This window comes from Fusarium fujikuroi, chromosome FFUJ_chr09 (assembly GCF_900079805.1).
Source record: "Fusarium fujikuroi IMI 58289 draft genome, chromosome FFUJ_chr09".
Lineage (NCBI taxonomy): Eukaryota > Fungi > Ascomycota > Sordariomycetes > Hypocreales > Nectriaceae > Fusarium > Fusarium fujikuroi.
This window is the reverse complement of record NC_036630.1, coordinates 1,897,835-1,920,669: the sequence shown is the minus strand read 5'-3', so window position 1 is coordinate 1,920,669 and position 22,835 is coordinate 1,897,835. Positions and strand designations below refer to the sequence as shown.

The 22,835-nt window shown below is 48.8% G+C and overlaps 7 protein-coding genes; 3 read left to right on the top strand and 4 right to left on the bottom strand.

The window, feature by feature from the left end:
* Nucleotides 1–483: 483 nt before the first annotated feature.
* Nucleotides 484–2,293, bottom strand: FFUJ_09568 (related to NADPH oxidase cytosolic protein p67phox; the record flags this gene model as incomplete). XM_023568514.1 has 6 exons in its annotated part: nucleotides 484–504; nucleotides 560–1,414; nucleotides 1,469–1,630; nucleotides 1,680–2,015; nucleotides 2,072–2,221; nucleotides 2,279–2,293. The coding sequence occupies 6 exons, from the start codon at nucleotides 2,291–2,293 to the stop codon at nucleotides 484–486; spliced, it is 1,539 nt and encodes a 512-aa protein (XP_023436200.1).
* A 4,239-nt stretch (nucleotides 2,294–6,532) lies between these two features.
* FFUJ_09569 (probable LYS7-copper chaperone for superoxide dismutase Sod1p) lies at nucleotides 6,533–7,563 on the bottom strand (the record flags this gene model as incomplete). XM_023568513.1 has 4 exons in its annotated part: nucleotides 6,533–7,047; nucleotides 7,169–7,246; nucleotides 7,302–7,431; nucleotides 7,540–7,563. The coding sequence occupies 4 exons, from the start codon at nucleotides 7,561–7,563 to the stop codon at nucleotides 6,533–6,535; spliced, it is 747 nt and encodes a 248-aa protein (XP_023435702.1).
* Nucleotides 7,564–8,120: 557 nt separating this feature from the next.
* On the top strand, nucleotides 8,121–8,718 carry FFUJ_09570 (probable ribosomal protein L23, mitochondrial; the record flags this gene model as incomplete). XM_023568512.1 has 2 exons in its annotated part: nucleotides 8,121–8,141; nucleotides 8,200–8,718. The coding sequence occupies 2 exons, from the start codon at nucleotides 8,121–8,123 to the stop codon at nucleotides 8,716–8,718; spliced, it is 540 nt and encodes a 179-aa protein (XP_023435701.1).
* Nucleotides 8,719–9,194: 476 nt separating this feature from the next.
* FFUJ_09571 (probable urate oxidase (uricase)) lies at nucleotides 9,195–10,157 on the bottom strand (the record flags this gene model as incomplete). XM_023568511.1 has 2 exons in its annotated part: nucleotides 9,195–9,319; nucleotides 9,374–10,157. The coding sequence occupies 2 exons, from the start codon at nucleotides 10,155–10,157 to the stop codon at nucleotides 9,195–9,197; spliced, it is 909 nt and encodes a 302-aa protein (XP_023435700.1).
* Nucleotides 10,158–12,032: 1,875 nt separating this feature from the next.
* On the top strand, nucleotides 12,033–16,306 carry FFUJ_09572 (related to sexual differentiation and meiosis protein ste20; the record flags this gene model as incomplete). XM_023568510.1 has 3 exons in its annotated part: nucleotides 12,033–12,979; nucleotides 13,026–14,523; nucleotides 14,582–16,306. The coding sequence occupies 3 exons, from the start codon at nucleotides 12,033–12,035 to the stop codon at nucleotides 16,304–16,306; spliced, it is 4,170 nt and encodes a 1,389-aa protein (XP_023435699.1).
* A 756-nt stretch (nucleotides 16,307–17,062) lies between these two features.
* On the top strand, nucleotides 17,063–19,167 carry FFUJ_09573 (probable thiamin biosynthesis protein thi-4; the record flags this gene model as incomplete). XM_023568509.1 has 12 exons in its annotated part: nucleotides 17,063–17,115; nucleotides 17,233–17,414; nucleotides 17,467–17,549; nucleotides 17,603–17,758; nucleotides 17,812–17,989; nucleotides 18,043–18,202; nucleotides 18,253–18,403; nucleotides 18,452–18,517; nucleotides 18,568–18,696; nucleotides 18,770–18,944; nucleotides 18,995–19,074; nucleotides 19,123–19,167. The coding sequence occupies 12 exons, from the start codon at nucleotides 17,063–17,065 to the stop codon at nucleotides 19,165–19,167; spliced, it is 1,458 nt and encodes a 485-aa protein (XP_023436199.1).
* A 193-nt stretch (nucleotides 19,168–19,360) lies between these two features.
* On the bottom strand, nucleotides 19,361–20,988 carry FFUJ_09574 (uncharacterized protein; the record flags this gene model as incomplete). XM_023568508.1 has 3 exons in its annotated part: nucleotides 19,361–20,265; nucleotides 20,324–20,390; nucleotides 20,497–20,988. The coding sequence occupies 3 exons, from the start codon at nucleotides 20,986–20,988 to the stop codon at nucleotides 19,361–19,363; spliced, it is 1,464 nt and encodes a 487-aa protein (XP_023435698.1).
* Nucleotides 20,989–22,835: the final 1,847 nt, after the last annotated feature.

Genomic DNA, 22,835 nt, shown 5'->3' with positions numbered 1-22,835 from the left:
TATTGAGGGCAGGGCTTTGGAAAAAATTAGACATGTGCTGTATGAGTAGCTGTAAAATTATGCGCAAATTCAATGACTAGCATGGCTGGGGTAATTACTACCAACCCGTATTCACGACCAACGATGTTCACGATGGACTATCAAATTTGGTGTTGTCATAACGTCATGATTGAGGTTAAATGCGAACCCTTGGGCCTCGCCCTGTTCTTTTCTCTGATTCCCTCCGTATGAGTGATTAGATAGGTAGAAATCAAATACCCCTGACTCCGGCTACCTGCCTGCCTGCCATCTAACTTAAAACCCTTAATATGCTGACTATTTTGACATGGTTTGAAAAGTACAAGATTAAGATAATGGTAAAAATCCAAGAACAGAAAAGGGTCTTTTCTGGAGATTTCTTGGTCAACTCACAAGCCACTGCTTCGTGATAGATAGAAGTTCGTAAATATCCAAAATGCAAATGCGCGCTGTCAGGGTATATGTCTAAAGTTGAAAGATCCAAATCTGCGATCATGTTAGTGATGGGTTCAGCACCATAAGGAGGGGAAAGTCCACATACCTCCATCTTGCCAGTTTCTGCTCGTTGTTTCTTTGCTTCCTCCTTGACACTATCAATCACCATCTCCAGGTCATCCTGGTCGCCCACTGTAATCATGTCCCCATTGGGCATGTCTTCGTCCTTAACCTTAATCTTAAATCGTCGCCTAATATTAAACTTATCGCGAACCTTGTCGGCTAGCGTTTCGTATTTGATATCAGGAGCGATCATGATGAGTTTGACTTCATCGGCATGGACCTTGACACGGATCTTTGTGATCTCTGGTCGTCGGCTACCACGTTGACCTGAAACAGAGCCTGGGCCTCGGCGTTGACCGATCATCTCGAAGTCGTTCTCGTTGATGGTGCCCTCATAATCGGATCCGTCTTCCTCTTCAGAATACTGTGGTTGTCTCTGGCGTCGACTGCCGGTAGACCCTCTTGAGTTTCGGTAAGGATCGCCTCCCTGGTACATAGCATAGACATCCTCCGGTGACCCTGTCTCCTCTGGGATCTGCCGGGGTCTTAGCTGGAGAGGTTGAGGCTCCCTCTGCATCATTCTAGAACTAGCAGCAGATGCTGATCTAGCGGGCATGGGCCGAGAACGGCTATCTGGTGGAGAAGTTGCCTTCTCATACCGGCGGTTTGGCTCGGCCTGCTGTATGTTGAGTTTAGCCAACTGAGGCTTCCCACCGCGAACAGAAGCAGCACGAGATGGGCGCTCGTTCTCGGGTGGGGGTGTTGGCGGAAATACATTTCGGTTGTTCGGAGGCTCTGATTGTTGTCTCCGAGACGAAAGACCAGGTTTGACGAGATTTGTAGCGGCGAAGGAAATGTTGTCGGCAGGCCGGTCATCCTTGACCTCTAGCTTACCAGCCTAAATGCTATTAGTCAGGGAAATTTCAGCATAAGAATTTTGAGAACCGCTTACGTTCTTGATTTCAGAACCTGCAAATCCAGTAAAGGCATTGGCACGATCTGAAGCTGCCACAAGTCTGGCCTTGCCAAGATAATCTTTTGTCTTGAGGTTTCGAACTTTGGCTTCGTTGGGTCTGTAGACAACTCCGACAGGAATTGAGAAGACAGTATAACCCTAATCAAGTTAGATGAGCAGTCAGGGTAAATGTTATGAGATTACAAACCTCGGCCTGTTCTCTGATAGCGTCATCAATGACATTGTGATCTTCGACCACCTTCTCCTTCACAGCATACGAGAAATCCTGCATACCAGCCTCCATCTGCTGCAAGTAGATGTAGCAAAGACCTCGGTTGAAAAGCACCTCGCAGGAGTAGAGTTTGAATAGAAGACCGAGCTGAGCGTAATCGATCATGGCATTGCCACGGAGGTAAAGAAGTGTGTCGTTGAAGTTGGCAAGGGCTTCTTCGAAGTCGCCGAGAAGGAAATTTGAGACGCCTTGCTGAAAGTAGGCCACGGCGAGGTATTGGTCAAGTCGAATGGCTCGTTGGTAGCTCTCAACCTGGTAGGCAAGCAATTAGTATTGTTAAATTGTATAGTCTGCAGATGTTTGCATACAGCTTTCTCGTGCTCGCCGAGTGTGGCATGGATCACGCCCATGTTGAAGAGGATCTTGCTAGTGTCACCAATTTTTCCAAACTCGTTGAGAGCCTCTTCGAATTCATTGTTATCGTAGCGACCCAGGGCTGCCACCCAAGTCTCGATTTCCTGTAGAGGGGAATTGGGTTAGTGGACTGATTTGAAAGACATGGCAGTAGAGTGTACCTGTTTCAACGACATGATTGTCGTTGCAGGGCAAAGTACCACGGCAGATTCGAATTTAGAAGGATAGGTAGATAGATATGTAAGAGCGGTATGATCGGGAATAGAAAACAGTATAGGGGGATATTGGTGGTAAATAGCAGAAATTCAAGAGTCAAGGGAGAGTTGAGGGGCTCAGAATGGGCGCTTAATGTATGAGGGCTGTCCCAACTTATTATTCGGCGGGCAGCACCTGTGACCAGAGGTAAGGAAGGTGCGGTGCGGTCGGGTCGAATGGCGGCGGGGGGGCAGGTACGCTAGGCACGGTACGGGGGTACAGGGGTATGCCAAGTACGGGCCTGGCGGACACCTCACTGAAGCTAGGGGACAGGGGGTTGGCTTTGCAGGGATAGTCCGGTGCTGGAGTGCGAAAGGAGCCTGAAGCAAGCAATTGGCGCACTGCAAGTCTCGATGTCTTGGCGACCAAGCCAGTGGCGCTACCTCGAGAGAGAAAGAGGAAAGTCAAGATGTGCTTGGTGACTAGACGATGAGGGGATTGGTTTGTTTGGTGATATAGATAATCGATGGGAGATTAGGTTGGATCGTATGCCGATTCTGTCTGCTCTTGGAGTATTCTTTTTATAGCCTCAAGCGTTGTTGGTTGCTGAGGTTGGTTGAGAAGTGGTTGAAAGGCTCAGAGTTGAGTGTTGGAATTGACTCGAGACCTAAACGCGTATAGAACAACAAGCTATTGTACGGACGGGTATTGTATGCAACAGTTATCACGATACAACAAAGAGAAGACGATCGAGATACTGATCGGTGAACGACAAATCGAGAGGCCGAGTAGTCATTATTATATCCAGCTTGAGAGAATAGGTAGGCCAAGAAATCGTTCATGTAAGTGGGATGTTTCCCTCCGGCTCAGCTGCAATGCAAACACATGGCATGGAATCAAAACTTTTGTGAGGAACAAAACTGCCAATTCCATGGCCTATTTCTAGATCGAACAAGAGATTATTGCGAGCCAAGAGTCAATGGCGTGGTGATGGAAGTGATCGATTGCAGCAGTGCTTGAGATGACATACGGCACAACAACCGATGAGTGGCTGGTGCAACTAGACCCAGCGCCTAGAGACGATGGGAATTGGTCGATGATGGTTGTCACACGGCCTGCACGGGACCTGACTCTCTACAACCACACTCTGTAGTCTCTGCCAAGGGGAGGCAAGAAAACTTAGAGCCTTTATCCTAAGCGATAAAAAGACTCAGGTAAGTGTATAGTATATCTTAGTAGAGCTTTAGACCAGTTTATTCTGGCACCCTGAATTCAACATCAAGAGGTTTTATCCCCCCCGAGGTCTGTTCAGCAGCGGGCCAGGGGGATGTGCAACAAGGGTTCGCACGTTTTTCTTTTCCTCTTGCACTCTGCTACAGCAATGTTTCCGACTGCATCTGAGATCTGAAATGCATTACTCCTCTCGGTGTATGGGCAACGTCTGATCGACCGCTAGCCACATGTAAGAGGTTTACCAACACTCTTACCGGGCCGGGTTTGAGCTGGCAACCTAAAATCCTCATCTTGTTGCTCTTCTCCACTGGCATAACTAATGGATGCATATCGGGGAATTCGAAAAAGAAAAGTTGGCTGTTTGACGGTGTAGACTAAGACTGAATGCATAACCGTCACTTGTGATGTGATGAACTACCTAGATGTGATGTCTTTCTTTTCCTCACATAGATGAGAGCTAAATTGGTGTATCCTACACTCATGAAACTAGCTCTCATGTTAGATCGAACCACTGCATTCAGCAGCGTCGTCAGATGGCCTCAAAGTAATCGAAAGGTTCTATGCGAACTGTGATGAAAGATTTGGGGTTCTGCCAGGGTTTGCTTAGACAAAGGGGTCACTTTATGCACCTGCTGCAGCGACTGTCACAGGTGCTGGTCACTCTCAGGCGCATCTTCTCATTGGCCACTGCACCAGGGTCTTGCCTGAAGGACCCACCCCTCGGCGCCTACTCCAATTCTCCCCTCTCTCCCATGATGGGAAATCTTCAGTCGAACTTACATAGCGGACAACGCCAACAAGTCATACCCTGGTCGACCGCCGTGGCTGATGGGATGGGATGGGTTTATGCGTCCAAGCTGCTGGTGTCGAATGACGTGCGTTCCATCCTCTCGATCAATCCTAATCTGGGTTTAAGCGCCCTGATGTGGGCAGTTTAGAGTGATGGACCCTGCAGCATAGGCCAAAAGGAATGGAACATACAGCAGACTAACATAACTTACTGTTACTAGACTCGATCGTAACGTTTTTGTTCTATTCAGGCTTCGGTCCCGAAGGCACGAGATCGAAATGAGCGTTGCAAGTGGTACTGGCCTTCCTGTCCAGCCCAAGCTGCCAAGATGCGAGGACCAGTGGGGATCTACGGTGAGTGAAAACGAGAGTCGTTGTACTGTACTCTCGTTAGCAAAGAGCCGAGATCCAACCCGGGCGGCCACCAGGGAGAGACTCTCAAGCGATCTTGGCAAACGGAGTTTAGGAAGAAACCGGCACCAACCTACGGAGTACAGGAACAACTTTCATGACTTGAACAAAACGACAGATGATGATGCTTGCTCTCATGATTTTTTACCACATCTTCATCTTGGAGAATCCCCAGCCTATCCCTTGCTTCTATTGCCGCCAGCCCTCGACGCTAATGCGCCCACTCAACACGCATCTGGCTGTGTACGATATAGTACCGAGTATCCATAGCGTACCACCAGTCCGGGCTCTTCATCCAGTCTCTCAAGCCTGATTGTGTTGGGAGTTTTTCTCCTGACGTTCTGACCCCGTCTGACCTCCTTACCGGGCCAACAACTATATAGATGTACTCCCTTTATGTGGGAGGCCTTACGACGACTGCGGCAGTGCATGTTGCATTGAACCTTTCGGCATATGGTGATCCGGAGCCCCATGGAGCCAAGCCAGGGGTGCCAGTTGGTTACAGCCCGAGACCCGGGGACGTAGCAGAAAGTTTCTAGACGTCATGAAGTTCAGGCACGAGATATCTGAGACAATCTCACACCGGACACTATTTGGTGAGCTTAAAATCGATAGTATACATTAGACACTTTCACGTATATTGAGATATCTACTTGATATAAAAAGCTAATAAAGTTAAATATCTGTTGACATCGCTTAACAAGCGAGCCAGAGCCATTGGTCAATCTTGATAAGAGAGCCAGCATTACTCCAACATACCTTGTTATCATGAAAATGGTTCAAGTTGAATAATCGTATACCACTGACCTGTGTATCTGTCTGTCTCACAGTACGAGCGGATTCAACGGCAATAGTCGATCATGTACCCATCAAGGTTAGTTAGTATTGTATCTAAGTTCCAGATTCAACTTTGAACAGTTTCTAGTTCCTTCATTTCGCCCTGTTTCTCATCGTACATCAGATCTTGAGTTTATCTACTATCCTGATGCGAAGGTTTGAGCTAACCCTCAGCCTTGTATTTCCTCCCGTCTCTCTCATACACACGAGCAGGTATCGTCCCTGTCCTTTCGTCTCATCCTTCACTCACCTGAATATTCTTTTCTCTTTGTAGTCATCGAAACAGTCGATCTACTCCGAAGCTCACCTTGGCAGCGCTAGCCTATCGTGACTGACGTCAAGGAGGAGATGCCAATGGAACATGTTACAGCTGTCACTTACACCATTGTCTCGCATAATTATGTGGCTGATCTCCGGGGTTTCATCTTCATCCCAGCAAGGTCTTACTGCCAATGCATTGAAGCCCTGGATCTCAGATTCTACTTGCCGTCTATGCCTTAGTCTCAAACTTCCATCAGCCGTTTACCAGCTTTTATCACGAGGATATGTAACCGCAGGATATAGTTCCGAATTTCTTCAAAGAGAACGATTACGAGAATCAGTTTTTCCGTGAGGCACAGCTAAATACGAGAGATATTGCCTCTTTGGAATGATATCGAACCATGATCATGGAAAAGACCCATGTTCGATCTTGTCCCCAGGTCAGATATCGCACCACATCTCGCCGCAGCATCGTCGATGCGTTACAGATCTTCCACTTGTCACCCTTCGACCCAACTCGGTTTGCATGGGCTCTGGTTCAAATTTGCGGAGAAACAGTCGAAGGGACGACAAGCCTCCAACGAAGGGTGTGCATCATGCCATAAATCAGAAATAATACTCTTCTTGTCACTGTTCAGCGATAATGTTAAGGCTTGTTTGCCGACTTGGATTTGGTATATGCCTCGTTATCATAGCATTCCCTTCTGGACCTCGTCCTTTCGTTCCTCCCAAAGCGTCTTGCCTGTGCATGAGCACACCGTCTTATCGTTATCCCACATGCCAGCGCTTCGTGCGATAATGCCGACGACGGTGTCCTTATCGTTCTTCAGTGGTTCGTCCTTCTCTTCCTGCCTTGTCAGGACCATGGCGTGCCCAATAACCTCCCAGATTTGGAAACCATGGTCTATGAAGGCAGCGCCCCGTCCGTCCTCACCGACCTCAATAGTACCAAGGTCACCCCGAGGCTTCTTGTCTTCTCCTGTCCAGACAGGACCCGTTGAGGTTGCACCGTTCTTCAAGTCACCGTATGCGCGAATTGAAGCTTTGTAAGTTCCGGGCGAAACGCCGCGGATAGTCAAGTCAACCAATGTCCGTCCTGAACTAACTTGTACCATTCTTGCTAGCCCCCTTACATCTCTGCTGGGCTCTTCGTAGAAACCGTCCACAGGATCTTCAAATGTTTCGAGAATACTCACAGCGGCACCTGTCAGATTTCGAGGTTAGTGATCCATCGTACCAAGTTGTAGAGCCAAGATTTGAGGAGCCGGCATTCCAATGGCAGTGTGATTGTATCACAGGAGGGTGAGCAACTGCTCTGCACATACTGTTTGAGGCCCCCGTTCCACGCAATATGGCATCTCTTCCGGTGGCTTGGATAGCTTCTACGATAGCTGATGGGGGAGCTGGAAGTTCGGCACCGTTAGCTTGTACACGGCTCGGTGAGTTAGCTCGCCTTACCGGTGCCCTTGACAGAAATCAACTGGTCCTTCAAGTTGCCTTCCACATTACTGATACCGCCGAGCTTGTACAGAGAGTCTGAAACCGCCTTGACACAACCGTCACATGACAGCGGAACAGCAAAGAGGGTCTGTTTTCGAGACGTTTCATTAGTTCATGAATACTGGGAAAAGATCTCAACAACTCTCCTCGTCCCCTTTTCTCAGCCATGACTCATAGCTCAGAATTTTGTGCGCACCTCAAACGAGTTATCGGCCGTCATCTTGTTAGATGCTGCGTTGATCGGTTAGTTTCATACTTCCAGTGTAAGAGAATCGCATAGAAGTTGGAGAACTAACAAGTGGGGGGCGTGGTGTTAGAGCTGATACGTGAGATTCGATATTGATATGCTGAATAACCAGCTATTGTAAAGAGAGAAGCAGTTGTAAATACTCTTGCAGGTGTAAACTTGAGAGGCATTTGCTTAGAAAACAAGGTTGTAGCACGACGTGGGCGGGTTTTGTTCGCTGCTTTGAAATCCACAATCGAGTGATAACATCGGGGTCCGGCCGTTGTCGCACACTTCCGCACCCCGGAAGCGGGTCAGGCAGTGGCTTCGGGATTTAAGCTATTGGCACGTGACTGTTCTTCTCCCTGAGTCAGCAATTAATCCTTGGCATCTGGATCCAAACTTTCTGGTTGAGCGATTCGGTGTTGGTAGATCTCGTGATACAGCAAAACCAAGATACACGACGATTTGACCCCTCCTATTCCAGTTTTGCGGCTGATCAAACCAATTGGAGGTACCTTGTGAGAGATTGATCTCTCAAAGCCCCCAACATGTCGCAAGTCGTCGGCCTGGTGAGCTGATAAGATGAACATTTTCAAGTCTTTCTCTTGTCTAACCAATATCAAATAGACAAAACTGGCCTACTCTCGAGTATGGCACGGTGTATCTGCCTCCGCCCCTCATGCCACACTCTCTACTCAGCCCGGAGTTACACCACCTTCACTCGGCCGTCTCGCATCTCGCATCGCTGTTCTTCTCATGGGCAAGCACAAGCCGATTTTCGACCCCTCAACCGACTGCGGTGACTACGTTGTCGTGACCAACTGCGCCGCTCTTCACACAACCGGCCGCAAGAAGTGGCAAAAGCCTTACTACCGACACACGACACGACCTGGTAGCCTTAAGACCGTCACAATGGACGCACTCATGGAGGCGCACGGAGGCAGTGAGGTTCTGCGCAAGGCTGTGCGTGGCATGTTGCCCAAGAACCGACTACGAGACAAGCGATTGGCAAGACTTAAGGCGTTTGAGGGCGACGCTCATCCGTACAAGGATAACTTGATACGTTTTGCTGGTATACCAGTGGGAGCTGAGGGTTGGGAGAAGGCCACTGAAAGAGTCCGAAATGGCGATAAGAAACGATTATAAGAAGTACGGTAGTGAATATGGGGCGAGGGAGCTGTGCGGTAGAAACTACGCAGTATGCGGATGGGCTGTGAGAGTCCTTGTACTATTTGTACCAATATCTTGGCATATTACGAACTAGCACCAAGCAATTATCAACGTTTTTCATGATATGATGTGCCCGATGTACATTTCATCTGCTGTGCAAAAACGCTGGGTCTGATTTACGCTCTGCCAGTGATATTTACCTTGATTATGCCCCGACAGCTCACACATGGATACCAATCGTAAAAAGGCATCAGTGAAGTGATACCACAGTATAGGTCGCAACACGTTACAATCAGAAAAAGCAGAAAGGTAGCAAAATTAAGGTAATTACTCAAATCATATCTAGTGCTAGAATCTAAGTCCATCGCTTGGTATCAATCTTTATCCTGGGTTCATTATAACGTTCCATCTTGACATCTATCGCCGCAGAATACAACCACTCTCAACGCCCCTCATAGCTTTGATTGCAAGTTGTCACGGGATACCTCGCACTTGATAAGACCATTGGGTCCAGATTGGGGTGCGTAAACCTCAGCATCCTTGCCTGTGTTCTTAAGTCCCTTGTGCCAGCTCAGGTCTAGACAAGAGGTCAGTATCAATAGTGTACTTGGGGAAGCGTGTCTAGGCTTACCAATCTCGAAGTAATGCTTGTTAGGCAGTGCGTAGGTGACTGTCGCAATCTCAGGCACAAGCCCGAGGATCTGGGTAGACATCTTGTACATAGTGGCTTGCACACTCGCACTGTCGTCCTCGGCGAAGATCTTGAGAGTGGTGTTGCGTGCCGCCTCTCGAGCACTGTCGAATTTGGGAGCAAAGGCCTTGACAGCGTTTAGTGAGTCAAACTTCTTCCACTTCCACGTAGCATCAACATCGGTTGAGAAGATGCGATCCCAAGTCTCGGGAAGAGTTGTGTACTCATCGCGAACAAAGCCGTGGAAAGCAGAACCGGTGCTCTTGAGTACAGTCAAGCCAACAAGAGAGCTCTTGATCTGGATGCCCTCCTGTCGGCTCACGCGAACCTCCACATTTCGGGTCTCCTCGCCATCCTTGAAAAAGCTGTGGGGGTGAGGCTTGCCGTCAACCTCCAGACGCTGCCAGCGAACAGTCTTGACGTTGATATTGGCAACATGGATGTGGCTGTACTTCTCGATGAAGTGGCTACCGAGGATAGAGGCGTACAACTCGGGAGGGTTGACAGGGTTCTGCTTGGCGGTGATGTAGATGGTGTTCTTGATAGAGTCGGTGGCAACGACAACACTATTATCGGCCTTGGTGTAGGAGGTCTCAATCTCTCCCTCGAGAAGACAGCAGACGGTCATCTCAGTGACGGTCTGGATGCCAGTAGAGGCATCGCGATCAACCTTGCAGACACGGACATTGTCCTTGCCATAGCGAGCAGCAGATACGTAAGGCATTGTGAGATGCTTGTTGTGTGATAAGTCTGAAGACGTGTATTGATAACTGATAAGACCAGATAAGGAGGCTTCAGGTTCAGTGTATTGCGACAAGAGATGAGCGACGGTAATGTTTTCAAGAGTCAAGATGAAGCACGGTATGATTTGAGAGGAGGAAAGGGGAGGAATAGGCTTTTAAATATAGATTAGCAAGTATGCAGAATGGTTGGGATGTCAGCCCCCCTTCCCAGCGATAATGACGGCTCCGGCTAAGGTGATTAGAGACAAAGCAACCAAACAACGCTACTCTAAGCGGCTCAACGGACGGAGACGGACGTTGGCGATCAGAAATCAAGCGCCTACGGCCGAACAATTCAGTATCCGATGTTGCAATTGTTAGCGAATTGAAGCTTTTCCATGGGGCGATGGGGGTCGGTGCCGGGCCCCGGAGGACGCCGATGCCCTCGATCCCGTATGTCGGGGCCCGCCTGGGGCCATCGGAGCTCTTATCTCGACTTGTCTATCTTATCTTATAATGCGACTCAATATCGCATGATTCCTGCGATACGAAGACAATTTGAGTTCTGGTTGCAGAAAAGATGAGGTACAAGATCATGCGGGAAGAGTACCTATCAGATTCTGGTGTTTGTGATCGAGACAATCCTCATGTCTTCCGGTCTGCTGAGTTTTGGAGTTTTGGAGTGTTGCAAGCCGCCGGCATGCAGTCTGTAGGATACCCATCTTTCACATTTTTGTTGATGGCCTCACGAAGCACCAATATATTCGGAGTATGGGGTTTTCCAATTTGTGTGTACCGGCATGTGAATCTGGTCAAGAATGCAGATGGCGAAACCATTACTTCTCAAGCTTGAAATGCTTTGGTGAGGTGGAAACTCCTCGCTTATGAGAACGAAGGCATATAACGACAATCAGCTGCCTTGCGCCAAATAGGTTGATTGCAATATATCCTCTATTGCTATTAGCACTGATTCTCAAACTCAGCTACTCGGCTGCTCAGCAGCAGTTCAGCTCCTCAGCTTCATGGGATGCTCTCGTAACTCCATCGTAACCCCGGAATAAAACACGTTAAGCTCAGAGCATCTAATCTACAGCACGCTACTGTGCCAGACGGAGCTATTCCAAAACTTTCCAACGGTAGTGAAGCCGCCCGCAACTGTAGGCTGCAGTACAGGTTACAGAGCACAAGGTTGACTTGAGTGCCCCGGGCAGGTCTGTAAATGGAATACATCACCATCTGGCTGGGTCTTGTCCGCCTCCACTTTAGGCCCTGGTTGCCCGCAAGCCAGCAACCTCTGTTCTCGATCCTCCAATCACCTGTCCTCTCGTCTCTCGAAACCCTGCCAAACTGGTCCTTGAACCTCGATCGTTTTGTTCTGATATTGGCCTAGGTATCTACGTAAGGTCAGGTTCTGTACGGCATCAATCTGGTTATTGCTTCTGTTGGTAAACTGGTCCTTCAACCCCATATTGTGGCTACATCATTTGCTTCCTTTCTCACCCACCGTCGCCTTGGAACCCACGCAAGCTAAGGTACCTTCAACGGCGACAACTCCGCTCTCTTGAAACTCCAGCTTGACTCAGTTTCGCTGTCCAGATAGACTACAGCTTCACTGACAGCGCGATCGCCGAAAACGCGGGCCAAGTTATACATACGACACAACATCACGATCGCTCTAAGTATTAGATCTAGACAATCACTTTATACCGCCATTCTGCGAACGAATACACGCCTATCAATCGAAGTCACTGTAACGCATACGAACCTTGACCGCGATCGCATCCTCCGTACTCTTCACCTCAGTCGCCCGTTGATCGACGAATGCTCTTCCACCACCTTTGGGCCCAGTCCCAATCGGTGGGCTGTTCGCCGCTGATATGCTGAGCTCCTCTGCAGCAGCTCAGAAGGGCATGACCCCTCCGAGCCAACCTTCACAACACAACCTGCCTCAACAGTTATCCGGTCGCACGAGCTTCGACCGAGGGGATTCGGGTCTACAACCCCCCAATGGCGCCAACGCCCGAAATCTCTCGGCTTCGGCCGTATCTTTTGCGCCAAGGGGAAGCAGTCTTAATGTTGCTCCCGGCAGCTTCAGTTCAGAGTTGCGTAGTCGGGCTGGAAGTAAGACTGAAGCGGGGTCAATATACCCAAGCAGCTTCATGGACAAGGTGGAAGAGGACGACGCAGACACGCTAGCTGAGCAAGCTCTGGCACATCTGAAAGAAAGACTCAACCGTGAGATGAAGATCAAGGAGGGGAGTGAGAATATGCTCGAGGCCCTGAACTCTAAGAAAGCGAAGCAGACCAAAGAGCAACGACAAAAGGTTGAGGCGGAGCTTAACGCCAGCAATTCGCGTATCAAGGATTTGCGCCAAAAGATTTCAGATGCTCAGCATACACGACAGATTCCACCTGCGACGCCAAAACGAAACCGTACCCAGAGCAACGTTATCGAATCCGGGAGACCAATTGGACTGCGTTCGCCACAGAGCGTGTCACGATCTGTCGTAGAATCTGACAATGAGGAACCAACAGAAAGCCCAACGTTTGCGCTTGCGGAACTGCTCCAGGCCTTAGAGGTTGAGGGCATGATGCCGGAGTACTACGTCTCACGGGGGAACCAGCTTGTCGATCTCTTCAAACGTTACCCAACTCTTAAGTACGACTTGGTCTGGTCAATCTTTGGGCTCCGTATGCAGGTAATGCTCCTAAGCGAGAGTCGCGAAGTCGTGGCTGCTGGCTATCGAATGACCAGATATGCTATTTCAGATGTGGCATCACTTAAGAAGATCCGAAGTCTGAACACGGATTATCTGGTGATACGGTATGTGCCTCGACTATGACCGCGCTCTTTTTACTGACATGATCAGATCACTCAACAACTACCGCAAAGCGGATGTTGAACGCGAGCAGGCCCTCAAGTTCGTCCGTGCATTTCTTGATGTCAAAGGCGGAGTGAAAGAGATTTCTCGAGCAGTGGTGCGCACGATAGTTGCAGTTGCAGAGCATGGAGAAGACCGACGAGCAAATGCTCAGCCGGCCGAGGGAGATCTGGACCGTTTAAGACCTATCTGCATCGAGACATTAGCAGAAATCATAGTGCAAGATCCAGCACTTTTGGTGGCATCTGGTGGCTTGGGACCATTGACCGAGGCCCTTTCAGAAGGCGTCTACAAATCCCCCGAGAGTTTGACCTCTGCATTTTTATACTTGCTCGACTCGCCTCGAAAACGGAAATACATACAGCCAGGATATGGCCTGGAGGTGCTATTTACTGTCTTTACCGACCACCTCCTGACAAACGAAAGTATCATGAAACAGAACTCCAAAGCCATTGCGACCGCTTTGAAGTCATGGCCAGGGCTCATGACTCTCTGCATGTATGATCTTCGAACAATTCGATCCTTGATCACGAGCATGCTATTGCCAAGTGATGTGGTTCGGGAGACTATTCTTGATCTTATATTCTCACTTCTACGGATCAAACCACCAGCGTGGGCAACCTCTTTTCTTGCTGGAAGGAGATTGACAACGTACGGCCGAGTTGCGAATCTGAAGTCAAACCAAAAGGACAAGAGCCACTTACAGTTCACAGAAGAAGACAGCGGTGAGCAAAATTTCGTCGAGCACTATACAGCTCTGTTGCTGGCAGTGCTCATTCGAGCAGGTCTCCTCCCAGTGCTCCTGAAGATTGCTCAAGGGGACGAGAATCCAACTCTCCAACGCAAGACGACCCTGCTGATTAGCGAGGTGCTGAAACTTGCCAGTCGCCTCCTACCCCCATCCTGGAGCGCCGAGCTTCACCTCCTGCCGGAACTCTTCTCATCGGCTGCTAACATTGGCAACAATGATCACTGGGTCGCATCGGGGATCGTTTACCAGATCAGCAGTGTCAGTCGTACTTTATACAGAAGTGCGCCTACGGGTGCCTTGTCCGGGGCGTTATCATCAGGTCACAACTCGAATGACATATCCGCGATTGACGAGGCCCCCAAATCCCACCAATCTCTGGTTTTTGACGATGCTACTTTCCGGCAACTGTTGATTGATAGTAATGTCCTCAACAGCTCGAACTATGCTAAGTGGAACTGGGAGACTATTCTCAAGATCATTGACGGTCCTCTACAAAGCGGCAAGAGACTTGAAGAGGCCATCAAAGCATCCAAGTTCATGAAGAGAATCATCAGCTTCTATCGCCCTTTCAAATACAGGTTTGCCAATGTCAAAAACACTCGTGCCACGCAGAAGTATGTCCGAGCTGGTTGTGCCCTGATGCACTCTCTGCTTCAATCACCCGAGGGAATCAAATTCTTGGCAGACAGCAAGTTGCTCAGACAGATAGCTGAGTGTCTAGCACAATGCGATCCGGTAAGGCTTGATGCTATTACAGTTTCCTCAACTCGATCACTAACACCACTTCCTCCAGACTAGCGGCCTCACAGCCCAGTATCCAATGTTCTCAAGAGATCGAGTCACTGACACACTTTGCGCGGGCTACTTCTCAATGCTTGGTGTTCTAAGTGGCGATCCTAAAGGTCTTCAACTACTGGAACGTTGGAGGATGTTCAATATGATGTACCACATCGTGGACTTGAAGCAGAGGCCCGACCTCATCAAGTTACTTCTGTCTAGCTTCGATTATAGCGTCCAGGGCCATCCTCGAGTCTTGTTGTCCAAAGCTTTAACCGCCGGTACGAAGGAAATTCGAATTCATGCAACGAATGCCCTTCGCAAATACGCCATTCGGCCGGTACCATCAGCCAACGGACAGGGTGGCGTTAGTGACTCGAAATGGGCCATTCAGCTTCTGGTAACACAGCTTTACGATCCCGAGATTGAGGTTTGTGCTACAGCTGTAAAGATCTTGGAGAAAGCCTGTAATCGCAAGACCTACCTGGAGTATATTGTTGAATGCCGGCCAGCCCTTGATCATCTAGGAGAAATCGGAGCACCGCTGCTCTTACGGTTCTTATCAACATCCATCGGATACCATTATCTGGATGGACTGGATTACATCAGTAACGAAATGGACGACTGGTTCTTGGGACGGAACGATACATATGTCAGGGTCATAGAGGCAAGCTTGGCCAGAGCATTCCTCGTTGATCCCGACGAGCACAATCCTCGCATGAGTTTATTTGATGACAGTGAGATGGATGGGGACTACCATGATAACCATGTACCACCGCACTTTTATCGGGAGTTGACCCGTACCCAAGAGGGATGTAGGCTGCTAAGTGATAAAGGTCACTTTGAGGATTTTGCAGCTACGATTCGTGAGCATGGCATGGATAAGGGAGATGCAGAAATACTTACGAAGGTCAAGGGCTGCCTTTGGGCTGTTGGCAACGTTGGGTCCATGGAACTCGGAGCACCATTCTTGGAATCTAACGACGTGGTAGAGCATATCATTCGAATTGCCGAGACGCATGAGGTGATGAGTCTAAGGGGCACTGCATTCTTCGTTCTTGGTCTGATTTCTCGCTCTACGCATGGCCTGGAGATCCTATCTGAGCATGGATGGGATGCCAACACAACACCAATGGGTACCTCGCTTGGATTCTGCATTCCCAATGACCTATCAAGGTTATTATCACTGACAGCGTGGAAACAAAAGACGGTAACGTCGATCACCCTGCCGTCAAGTCAACGGACAGCCCAGGAGGCACCACCACCTCGCGCCGCTCGACCACCTCTTGAGCCAGCAGAAATACCTGCTATGTTGAGCGAGGCGGATGTTAACAGAAGAGTCCTGGAGCTCATCGTGGACCTAGGAAATATGGTCCTCTACAAGAAGGCGCTTACTGACCTCCAGAAGCTGCGGGCACACAAACCAAGCGCCTTCAAAAGTACACAGTTCTTCAAGGAAGTGATGAGCGCAATGGAATGGAACCACTACCGGTTAGGGGTGAGAAGGATGGTTATAGATTTGTTTGACAAGAACGTGATGCGGCAAATAGTGTTCGATGAGGAGGAGGATGACGAAGATGACGACAGTAGCGACGATAACAGCCAAGAGGAAAGTGAAGAAGAAAGCGGCGAGGGCGAAAATAGCTCCGGGGATGACAGGACAGAGAGGCAACGGAGCATCAGCGAGCCGCCGGCACCGCCACCAGATCTTACGCCAGCTCCTCTCAGGTTGAGGAGGTGAGATATGGGCAATGATATTTCGAAGATATAAAATGACTACATAGCCAAAAGCAACATGACGTTGGAAAGCTTCAACTACACGATACCAATCACAAGAATCATGATGGCACGTCAAAGGGTGGCAGGCGGGTCTTGAGCTGTATATAGCTTTGTGAGGAGTAGCTGCTGTAGAGCGCATTGGTGTCTGGTTTGGTCTGGGTTTTGGATCATGGAGTTTTGGGCAAAACATTGAAGAAGGGATGCTTCTGGTTTTATCCGAGAGGGCTTCTTGGAACGAGACCAAGTGAGGTTGAGGATATTGTAGTAAGATATCAAAGGATTGCTCGGTTGATTCGACTACGAGTAGCATCATCATATACCCAAACTATAAATCAGTCTACGCCAAGGATTCATGATATCGAGGAACCGGTTCAGTAAATATGCCGAATTTACTTTTAGCCGGTGAATTTTTAGGGTTCAGGGAGCAGATAAGTCAGGTAGGTAAGTAACATCATGACCTGATAATGTAAGGTATGTATCTTATGTACGACTTGTAATTATGATGACGGTGAATTACTCGGCCCCACCAGAGCCATTAACATCGCCTGCCAATACCAACCAACGCCGCTTCCATGAGTAACCGAACGCGGGATTAAGAGCAAGCTCAGTTCCGATCGAGGCCCAAGTTGCTCCTTCACGACACCTATATCATACATCTTTTCCTGATAGATCCATCGTATTGGTCATTCTTCAAACCCTCCTAAAGATAATCTTCATCATGGTACAAGGGCGAGTGCTTGTCATCGCGGGGTCGGACAGTTCGGGCGGAGCGTAAGTATAGTTTTCCTTATATTCAGAGTGGCATGATGGAGCTTTTTGAAGGCGTTTTCATGATTTCTTTTTTTCTTCAATGTTCAATCGCAATATATGCTGACAGAAAATCATTAGTGGACTCGAAGCGGATCAGAAAGTCATTGCTGCTCATGGCTGCTACGCTATGACGGCCACTACGGCGCTGACTGCGCAGAACACTCAAGGCGTCAAGGGCATTCATGTCATTCCCACCGATTTTGTATCTCAGCAGATCGATGCTTGTGTTGAAGATGTCGGTGTCGATGTCGTCAAGACTGGTGAGTTGGTCAGCGATTTCGCCGTGTTGCACAATGACCAACACCTCGTTAGGCATGCTTGCTTCTACAGAGACAATAGAGATGGTTGCAAATACCATGGTTAAGCATAGCATCCCTTCGCTTGTCGTGGATCCAGTATGTTCTCACTTTATATCTCTTTCTGAATCTTTCTAACGATGAACTTCGAGGTCATGGTTTCGACTTCTGGTGCAACACTCCTCCCCAATGAAGCCATCCAACATCTCTGCAAACACCTTCTGCCGCACACTACGGTCCTCACACCAAATATCCTGAAGCTATTCTTATCCTTTCTCAAAATGGTCAAGAAGCCCCCGAGGTTCGCAGTGTGCAAGACCTTGAGACTGTAGCTCAACGAATCCAAGCCTTGGGTCCTAAGTGGGTGCTCGTCAAGGGCGGACACCGACCCCTGAAGGAGGACTTGACTGTGGCCGAGACTGAGGAAGATAGGAGTGTTGTTGTGGACGTTCTTGTTGGTGGTGATGGTGAGGTTGTGAGAGTCAAAAGCCCGTACCAGGCGAGCTCAAGTACCCATGGCACGGGATGCTCCTTGGCGTGTAAGTGACAAACTTGCTGAATAAAACTGGTCTGGTACTAAGTGATTTCTTAGCGGCCATCGCATCAAACTTGGCCAAGGGTCTTGATACACCAACGGCTGTCCGATCAGCGTGCCGATACATTGAAGCTGCCATTCGAACAGCGCCTGGTCTTGGTAAAGGGCATGGTCCCCTTAACCACTTCCACTCGACCTATACTCTCCCATTTTCTCCGTACGTTCAGAAAGCTTTACCATCTTTTGTTTTACTAACTCGATGAACAGCGGCTACTTCATCGAGTGGCTTCTCGAGCGCCCTGATGTCCGCGACGTCTGGAAGGAGTTTGTTTACCATCCCTTCGTCATGGCTATGGGTGACGGAACTCTACCTCTCGAGACCTTCAAGGGCTATATTATTCAGGATTACCTATACTTGGTTCGCCTTCAAAACATGCAATGATCCCAAGCTAATCATTATTTACAGATTCACTTTTCACGTGCCAACGCCCTGGCTGCCTATAAGGCGCAAAACATTGAAGATATTTCTCGAGTATGTTCACTTGACCCTATGCTATACGCAATCTCGTGACTTCTCTATAGGCAACAGAAATTGTTCAGCATATCATGCATGAACTGAAGCTTCATACCTCATACTGTGAGAGCTTCGGCGTCTCCATCGAGCAAATTCGTGCCACACCCGAGAAACAGGGCAAGTTCAAGCAGGTTCATGTACAGTGATCTTTTCCTGACTTTCTTTGTAGCCTGCACTGCATACACTCGTTATGTCCTTGATGTTGGTCAGAGCGGCGATTGGCTTGGTCTTCAAATGGCTCTTGCTCCATGCCTTCTTGGTTATGGTGCCGCAGCTAAGATGCTTCATGACCATGAGAAGACCGTCCGCGAGGGAAACACATACTGGGCGTGGATCAAGAACTACAATGAAGAGGATTACACTGATGCTGTCAAGTTGGGCTCTGGTGAGTCTCCCTCAGTTTCGCCGAGTATCTATCTATTAATCAAGATGCAGCCTTGCTCGAAAAGCATATTCAACTGCAGTCACCTTCGCGAATTGAAGAGCTGGTTCAGATATTTATCCATGCCCTCAAGGTATATTATCGTCCTCTGTAGTGGTGACCTTTGACTAACACGATTTAGATGGAAATTGGCTTTTGGGAGATGTTTCCTGCCCAGCAGACCTAAGTCAACATACAGACACAAAAACCGGAGAAGCAGACTAGATCAATCAATTAATAGACATAGAATTGAGTATACACTTGGCTCCATATGTTTCTTTGTTTATGTCACAAAATCCAATGTAGGTATCTGACGCCTGGTCCAGCCATACTCCTTTCAAAGGTGCCTCTATATATCATGCATGTTTCCCGAACCCATCCTAGACCATCTCCACTGGACGTGGTCTCTCATCGTCTTGCAACATATATCTGAAGTCCTGCTCAGGAGGGGGGGCCAGAGGAGGAACCGGGGGGGCGTCACTATCAAGGCTGTTCTCTTGTTGTCGTTGAGCTCGTCGCAATTGCCCATTCTGCTGCTTCACCCATGAGTTCACTGAGCGGAAGCGTGGCCGTGTATCGACTGAAGCTACTGTAGATACAGTGTCACGGCGACCAACAGAGTTGGTAGACTTCCATGTGGGTTGTCGTGAAGGCTCTGGTCGCGATGGGACACTTTGGACAGTCTGAGTGGTAGGCGTCACGACGATATCGCCGTCACCGAAGCCAGAGGAGATGGAGGAGAGTTCGCTAACACCGGTCTGACGTCGTCCGACATCGTAGGCATATGGTGTGGTAGAGGGGATTCGCTTGTGTTGCTGAGGTTTGTAAGGTGTGCTCAAAGAGTCCTTGGGATCGTGACGAGCCACGACCTGGACCTCAACAGCGCTCTCGACGAAGGTTGTGCTTGTAGGGCTGACAGCGTCAATGTCATAGTTTGTAACCCCTGTCCTTCTGTCGCCAGTCGTACGATAAACGCCGAATGGTAGGCTAGGCACTGTGAGGAAGTTGTCGGATTGCTTAGACATGAAGAGTGGTGACTGAGGCCGTGTCTTTTCAGCGAGAGGCGGAGAGTAGGACGGAGGGGAGTAGGATGGATCTTCAATTGTGTACCAGCCCTTGTGACCGTAGCGTGGTCCGAGGAAAGGCACCTTGGAAACGAGGTTCTCGAAGCGGCTGGGCTTATCGAAGTTCATGTCATCAATGGGAGCAGGCTTCTTTGGGGTCTGCTTCCTTGAGTAGAACTTCCAGATGAGGAACCCAATTCCAAGTAGGAATAGAAAACCGCCTTGATATCGTGTTAGCAGTCTGTAATGTTATAGGTGAGGTGGACAGGGAGAGCATACCGACAGATCCAACGCCTAGCAGGATCTTGTGAACATTGGAGTGAATGCCACCATCACCACTTTCTACCTTTAGAAGAGTTAGCAAGACCGAATTTACATTGCATTGCATTTGACATGTCTCAACCCGAAACGACTTGTACATGATGAGCGAGCGGGTCAAGGATCTGACTTACCAAAGGAGAATCCGACATACTTCCCTCCGCTGATGGAGCGTCGACTGATGGCGTGTTTGTTGATGATGCAGGCAATTTGATGTTGAGGTTGCCGTCGTTGCTGGTTTGGTCTTCTTTACTCTTCTTGGGCTCTTCATCTTCATCTTCGCTCTCGCTCTCACTTCCACTGTCGGCTGCGTCGTCACCTTCACTCTCACTGTCACTACTCTCTTCCTTCTTCGCGTCCTGCTTCTGCTTCTCAGTCGCAGGATCGACAGTATCAGTTCGCTTGGCATAAGGCTCCCTTAGGATGTTGATCATGACCTCAGGCTCCCTGGGTGAAGTTGGAACATTGCTTCGTCTGACTCTCGGCCTTGTTGGTCGCTTCTTCATAATGTGAACATCATAGTCGTCGCTGTCATCGGCGATGGTCCAATCCGGCAGAGTCGCACCAAAAGCCCTCTTTGCTTGTCTCTGCCACCGAATGTGATGGGGTTCATCAAAAGGCGCCATTGTCGCAGTAGGTATTCTGAGTTGTGCTGATTATAAACAAAAAGTATTAATGAACCAAGGGTCTCTATAACATGATATGTCTTGGTACGCCTTGATATGATATGATTTGGATATCCAAGGCGTTGGATGAATAGTCTGGGTATCAGGAAATGAGTGTTTTGATGATGCAAGTCACGGACTTGATCAGATAAAAGAAGGTGTTATTCAAACGAAGGTCCAGCCTTGATCAAGAGCAAAGGAAGAGAAGGACAAAGGAAAGAATATAAGGGCTTGGCGGTTTATGACATGCAAAAAGCGAGAAATGGAGTTTCTGCTGATTGAGGAGGAAGAGAGACGAGAGGACGGACGGACGAGAGAGGAAGTGAAGCGCGAGGAACCTCTAACGTTAGAGCTGGAGCTGGTCCGTGGGATGAGACACGATCAACAGTTACATTATCCATGCGATACGATACGATATGATACATTATAAAGACAAGGATCCGACAGCCATAAACGATGGTAAAGTGTGAACCCCATCTACACAGCCAAGGCGATCTCAGGGTTCAGGGGCACGATGTGAGCAGTAACACGAAACATTTAAGCCGAACCTGGCAGTTCAAGAGTCGTTGTCTGCCGTTTGAAAACGCTTGGTGTCGCTTCTTTACCCAAGAACTTAAGATTCAGGATGGAAGCACGGTAGCCCGTCGTTGATGCGCTAACAGGGCCGGTGCAGAAATGGCTGCATATGTGTTAGTGATGGGTGGCCTCAGCTTGTAGGTTTCTAGCGGCAGGGGTTGCACGTCTCAAAGTCAAGCTTCTGTTTCAGCCTGTCGCAAGAGATTGATGAAGACTGGTCATGCAAGGGTTATCACTGCTCGTTCTTGATTAATTGGGTTCTCTGTGATAGATTGGTTATTAACAAAGGATTCAATCCTCTTTGACGGGTTATGCAGTTGAGGATAAATGATATGATGCTAATTAACGCTCATACTATCATCAGATGAAGTTCATGTCTGATGGTTCCAATGATCGACAGGTGGTTGGCTATGCTGCTTCAGATGCCCGAACTCGAGACACCCTCAACAATCTGAAGCTCGTTTTGCTTCGGAATCTTCAACCTTCGACACATTGAGTCTCATGATATCGGCTTGCCTTTCCGGCTATCGTTTCCATCAGCCTCATCTGGGGTTTGCACATCGAATGCCGGTTCCCGCCACCAAAGTCCGCGATTCATGGCGCATGCAAGACGGTCCGATATCAAAGACTCAGAGTGGATGTTTGATGTTAAATCATTTGTGGATAAAGTCATCATTTGATGGACCCTTGAAAAAGCTTTTGCGTCAGTTCCAGATTCCATCTGTAGTGGATACAGGCAATTATCCATTGCTGCTCCAGCCATCATGACCACTAGACATGTCGTCACAAGCGTTTCGTGAAGAAGAAGTGTTTTATCATCAAACAACACAATAAACTTGCAACTGGCAGGATGACCCAGAAAGGAAATCCGTCACATGCCCCGTCATGAACGAAGACGCTCTTGATAATACTAAACATCCAATCGCATTCATCAGTGTCGGGGAATTCACCGAGTGGCCGTCCCCATAGAGGGCTAGCAAGATCTTGCCCCCATCACCACATCCCAGATACGCACAAACTAAATGTCATTTGAAGTTGAAATAGACGCAGTCTTCAGCTGCCTCACCGTGCTCGCTCACCGACGACCCCTTGAAAACGCGCTCCAATCACATACCTCGCCCATGTCCATGTTCACCATCATGAACAGAACGCACTGAAGAAGCGCGGATCCGTCATTAGCGCGCTTGCGGACATGAACGTTTTCTCTTCTTGAGGCTCCACGATGAGATCCA